The 6,450-nt window shown below is 36.2% G+C and overlaps 1 protein-coding gene across 3 annotated transcripts in view; it reads right to left on the bottom strand.

Moving 5' to 3' along the window:
- Positions 1-390: 390 nt before the first annotated feature.
- Positions 391-6,450, bottom strand: part of LOC306866975 (furin-1-like) — a 108,601-nt gene continuing 102,541 nt past the window's right edge. For all 3 annotated transcript variants that reach the window (XM_079412435.1, XM_079412436.1, XM_079412437.1), the window contains one exon: positions 391-3,233. In XM_079412435.1, coding sequence (XP_079268561.1) covers positions 2,581-3,233 — 653 coding nt within the window. In that variant the 3' untranslated portion in view covers positions 391-2,580. The remainder of the gene's footprint in view (positions 3,234-6,450) is intronic.

Raw genomic sequence — 6,450 nt, 5'->3', positions numbered from 1 at the left:
GCAAAAGCTTCCAGCGCTGAATATGAGATCCCGTTCCTCCCAGCTGAACTAATTATGGGAAAGCATTTTAAATGTGCCATTTCCATAAACTAGTTCTCTCCTCCCTCTTCCGGGAGCTGGAACGAAAAACAGTCTGTGTAAGTTTTCCTCTGCCGTCATGGAAACATGGAAAGTTTAGGCCGTCCTATGAAGTGCGCATGAAATATTGATGATAACCCACTGCACGCCTCATGTAGCAAAGTGCATAATGCATGCGTTATTAATTTAGACCGATGGTGCGTTTCTCCATGTGAATTATGGCAAATTGGCATCAATAAAAAAACCAAACATATCAACAGATATTTAAGTACTTTTAAATATCATTAAAAAAACACGAATGCAACAGATGTTTGTAATTAATTTAATGACTGCAGTATTGACAGTAGACACAAAACTGTTCAACGCTTTAATGCAATGCTGAAAGATGTGTTATAATGAATCACGCTTAGTGTTTTTCCAAATGCTAAAAGAGCTCAGAATGGCATACATCTAACGAGACCGCATTTTAAGGTATCATAGACATGTTTCGGTGATCCAAAAGATTGCTAGCAACATCATGCTGCCTTCTAAGTTACATCACTTTAAGCCACCGTTCAGCATGTATAGGCTAATCCCAAAATGCATTGCGACAAGCTTAGCGGAAACATTCATCCATGGCAGATTGATTCTGTAGTGGTTTAAGCACAAAGTGATGACACCTTTGGTAATACAGAAGATATACTGACATTTCATTAAACTCCAGTAAGTATGGATGATAAATATAATTAAACATCTATTTATTTAGTATGGATAATTAATAACTAGTTCAATATGGTATAATAAGCAGTTTAATGAGATTGAACTGTTTTTGAATACAGCACTGTGAAATAACTCTGATGGCAAAGCTAAAAGAACAGTATTTGTTTGAAATAGAGATCAGTGATAACATTATAAATGTCTTTACTATCACTTTTGATCATTTGAATGCATCCTTGCTGAATAAAATATAAATAAAAAACATTTAAACATTAATGTAATTATGTAATAATAATGTATGGAAAATAAATAGTTAATATAAAACAAACCCAATTTTTGTGTGTATTTTTATTCTTATTAGAGTATTGCATCAGCTTAGCTGCATGCTATAGTCAATTCTATTTGAATTAATTATGAGTTGAGTTGTCTTTGTGGCTGCCTATGAAGGGCTTTCAGAATCTTTCAATTAACATGCTGCCTTAGAAAGTAGCTACCTATGTAGGCAGTATACTAGCTTTTTGGAACAGTTGAACTGTACGGTTTATAGTGCCATTGTATCTTTGTACCACTCAAATGTCACATCATTATAAAAAACCGACCCAACCACAAGCTCCACAAATAGCAGTTGAATTCATGTCTCAGGGCTGACTATGACCTTTTGGGAAATATATAACACATTTCCTCTTGAGGCTCCTTTGTGTTAGCACTGACAAGTTTTGAAGTCAAACTTCGATGTGAAAATCAATAAAATAACCCCTGGGACAAAGTTTTCTTTTTGTTCAAACACAACTATTGAAAACCCATAATGGAAATTCACTGAGCCATTTGTTAAGGTACGTGCTAATTAGCTCAGAGACAGAGGAGACAAAACGAACCTAAATGATCTAAAAAAGTTGTCAAAAGTTATTTTTATGACAATTTTTTATTATTTTTTATATTTATCATGGTATTTCTGATCGAGAGCTCCTCAAATCAAACTAAGATGGTACTGTATCTTGCTTGACGGACAGATAAGATCTCTGCACATCGAGCTGCGTTTCAGTTCAGCATTTCGATCGTTTGTTTGTCTGTGATTCCCACTGTTCTGAATCCGTGCCGGAGGCTCTTAGAAGGCAGAGGTTTGCGTGTTATCTAATTCCTACATCACTGTTGCAACAGAAATTATGCACAGTTAAATCATCCCTGATCGAATCAGTGGAAATGTCCCCGAGCTGCCTTTGACTAGCAAAGAAAGCAGAACGCAGACTTTATTGTCAGGGTGTAAGGACTTATCACACAAATGATGAGTGATGTAACCGCAATAGAAGTTATAGAAAAGCAAGAAGTTTTGTGCATAAAACAGTCCGAACTTTTAATAAAAGTTGACTGGAACAAATTACAGCCCTTTTGTTGTGTTTCAAAGTCACTCAAAGTTACTTAAAGCCTTCACGCGCTCAGCTGACGCTCAATCACACACACACACACACACACACACACACACACACACACACACACACACACACACACTGATGGTATTGATTCTGTTTAGTGGTTCAAATCTCAGGGCATTAGAGCTAGACCACTAAGACAAATAAAAGTGAAAATAAAGGGAATCATTTAGCGTGGCGGAGATGTCCTGGGTTTAATCGCATTCAGGTCAAACCGCAACTGCACTATTATATCTCATATATGGCATTCTCTCTCTCTCACACACACACACACACACACACACTGCAGTGGATCTATAAGTCTGAGTAGTGCAGACTAGTTCTGTATCCCAGTACAAGGAAGACAGATGTAAAAAAAAAAAAAAACCTAAGTGGGGTGCTAAAGAGCACTCTGAGTCCGTATAAAGGCAGTCTTTTCGCTGTGATACTCCAGCTCTTCGCTGTCTGACTCAGAGTTCATCCCTCCCGCCGCATCTTCGTCCCCCCACACAGTGGGGATCCCCCGGTACGACACTTTCCCCCGGCCAAGTCCGAACCCGAAGCCCACTCGTATTCCCCCTCCGCCCGTTTCCATCACCGGCAGTTTCTTCCTCCGGCAGAACGGGGCACTGGCTGCTCCGGAGTGCAGCTGAAGCAGCACAAAAACGGCTGCGAAAGTGGCCAGGATGAAGGCACAGCTGAGCACCGCCACCAGCACCGGCAATCTCGAGGATAGGCCGGGCTCGTGTAAGGATTTATCCGAGTTAGGATCCACCTCGTGCTGGAGCACAGGAATGCTGGGGGATTTTCGCTGGTTCTGGTGCAAACAAGAAGTGACTACTAAGTGACTGTGGGAGGGACAGGAAAGACATTCATTCTCCCCGGACCCAAAGCACGTCAGGCAGGACGGGTGGCAGGGCAGGCATGCCTGTACGGTAGAGTGCTCCACCCAGTTGTCCAATGACAAGTTGAGCACCTTCAGCCCAGAGCTGAAGCCGGGAGGGCAGGACTTCACGCAGCCTTGCAAGAAAAGCGAGAAACCTGTGCTGCATTCTGGAAAACAGAGATCGGAAGAACGCTTAATTGCAGATGTTATGAATCTTTAACGAACATGAAATGACATTTGAAACATTTAACTTTCATAATGTGACAGTTTTGAGAGAAACAGATGGAGCTAGGATATTATTGGTTAATATTAGTTTTCCTTGCTAATGCAGCATTGGGGTTTGTCAGCAGAAGAGAAATGTTGTTTCAAAGGTTCTTGAGATGAAAGTGAATATGGAAATGTGCAAATATGCAAAACTTTAATTTTTTTTACATTAATTAATGAAATAGTTAATAAACTCTTTTGTTTATTTATAATTTAGGCCATGCTAACTACCGCAGCTATATTAAAAAAAAAATATATAAAAATGAATAGATTAATATGTGTGTGTGTATATATACACTATATATATACACTATATATATATATATATATATATATATATATATATATATATATATATATATATATATATACACACACACACACACACACAGTACGCACGCGTCAGACGGACAGAACACAGTAGAGAGGGAGACAATTAATAGGCTTTTCAGCGCAAACATATCCATTGTGCTGAATTATCTGTTGTTGAAAGTTAATTTAAGGTTTAAAATAAATTAAAATATTTTATGAGAGTAGGAACTTTAAAGGGATAACAGCGTGTAATTGTCTGTCTGAATATAAACATGAGACGCTCCATAACGGCCTTTTACAGGATAAAGAAATGACGAGGTGACTGTGATCAAAGTAGTTCCTGCAGAACATTACTCTTACCTGTTGGTTAACACTGAGTTTGTGTTTTTATTCGTCTTTATTTTTATCTTTATTATTTTAATTTTTAATAGAGGTTTAAACTATATTCAATTTTTACAATGCTTAACACATTTATGTAAGTTTTTTAACAATGTGTTTATGTAAGGTTTGTGCCACTGCTGCTCTAAAGTAACAGTATTGGTGATAACCAAAATCATTTTTCGGCTTTCTGTACTGGTTAGTACTCCAATATGTGTAAGCTCTTTAGTAACAGTAGTAGGCTATTTTTAATGCTATAATATCATTATTGCTGTTATCTATGAAAGAAAACCAGAGCACTTTTTTTTTTTTTGTATTTTTTATTTGAGTATTTTTTTTTCGCGATACCCAATTGCAGTCAAAAAGTACATAAACAATACCAGCAAGAATGCAAGCTGTTATGAGGACATTTTTTATTATTATGTCCAATAAATGACAATAACATTTTTAAATTTAAACAAATTTTTGACAAATTTCTAAAATATGTTTTCTCTTTATTATGATAAGTGGTCTAATAAATTAAGCACTGTATGTTTTCATAGCATTCAGTTGTCACGTTTGTTTGAAGGACATTGGGCAGAATGTGGAATAGTGTTTTTTTTGGTCAATATTTTTTTAATCCGATTAATCGATTAAATCGAAAGAATAATCGGCCAACTAATCGATTATCAAAATAATCGTTAGTTGCAGCCCTACATTTCATATTAAAGCACGAATGAAACTATGAGCATGCGTGACAGATTCACGTCCCGTTCAGCAGCGGCAGCTCTTAAAGCAATAGCAGCAAAATAACCTAATAACCCAGCTGTTGTGATTTCTGTTAAAGGGTTACTCCACCCCAAAATGAAAATTTTGTCATTAATTTTGTCTTACTCCCATGTCGTTTCAAACCAGTAAAAGCTTTGTTCGCCTTCAGAACACAATTTAAGATATTTTGGATGAAAACCAGGAGGTTTGTGACTGTCCCACTGACTGCCAAGTAAATAACACTGTCAAGGCCCAGAAAAGTATGAAAGACATCGTCAAAATAGTCCATCTGCCATCAGTGGTTTTCATTTTGGGGTGGAGTAACCCTTTAACAGAAATCACATCAGTTGGGTTATTGGGTTATAACGCTTTAAGAGCTGCCGCTGCTGAACGTGAAGTGAATCTGTCACGCATGCTCATAGTTTCATTCGAGCTTTAATATGAAATGATACAGGCCACAGTGTAATGGCTACTGAAGCTCCTCGTCACCTGTACCTACAGACTGTAAAAAAAGATGGAAGACGCGTCTCCACTTCCCTCCACTATAACCCTTTAATGAAAGAACAAAAGAAAAGAGAGGAAATCAATAACTTTCTAGCTTTAAGGATTCATCTATATATAATGTAGAATTTAGTTTTTGAAAAAAAATTAAATTAAACTATTCAATTTATTAAATTTCTGTATATTTCCTACTTGCTTAAGGGCACAGGTAAATATGACATTTATTAATATGGGTTTATGTGAAGATTGTTTTAAATTCTCTTGAATTAGGAGTTGAATTTTAATTTTTTTTTAAACTAATAAATGTTAAAATCGATTGCTCTCAATTATTGTTGAATGGCTATAGTCAATGCTTAAATATTAGGAAAAAAGAACAATTTCATAGATACATCAGTAGTATTGGTATCAGTGATACTCGCCTTCAGTCATAAAAAAGATGCAATTAAACAAATATGTTGCTTCTACATTAATTTGAAGATTGAATGTGAAATTATTGCAATATAAAAGTATATTTAAAAACTTTAAGAATTTAAACTTTAGATTTTTTTTTGCAATTAATTAGTTAATTTTTTTAATCGATTGACACCACACACACACACACACACACACACAAACACACGCACATGGTAATGGATATAAATGTAGTGTAAATGTATTGTTCACTGTTAATTCATGCTAAATATTGTGTTGACCCTACTGTAAAATGTTAGCACATTTGTTTTCTAAAAAATAATATGCAAATTGGGGCATTAGCATAACCTGTCTGCTGAACTGCTGTCATGGTGGAATTTAAGGGTAGTTAAACTGTCAGCATCTTTATAACTAGGTACCCTGTCAAAAACAAAGGCGCAAACATTTGAAGGTATTTATTCTGCACCCTTAGTAGCGCAAGAACACACATTAAGTTTGTGCTGCAGTCTGCACACTTTCAATACATGAGCAAATCATTCACGTTTACATTTGCATAATTGCCTGGAGAATGTTTCTGGAATAAGAGCAGGTACATGTATTATTGGTAATAAGGTAATTTCATGTTGTGCCCTCATTTTGGTCAAAATGGGACAAATTATTCACCTAGTAAAATTCAGTACTACCTAGAGTAACAGTGCAAGAACACCTTATGAAAAATGAGTGAAATAATTTTTTTAGCAAAGTTTGTCCTTGACTGCAGGCACAATGTGG

The sequence above is a fragment of the Barbus barbus genome (genome assembly GCF_936440315.1).
Source record: "Barbus barbus genome assembly, chromosome: 48".
NCBI classification, from domain to species: domain Eukaryota; kingdom Metazoa; phylum Chordata; class Actinopteri; order Cypriniformes; family Cyprinidae; genus Barbus; species Barbus barbus.
Note: the sequence above shows the minus strand (reverse complement) of the source record. Positions and strands in the feature narration are given on the sequence as shown.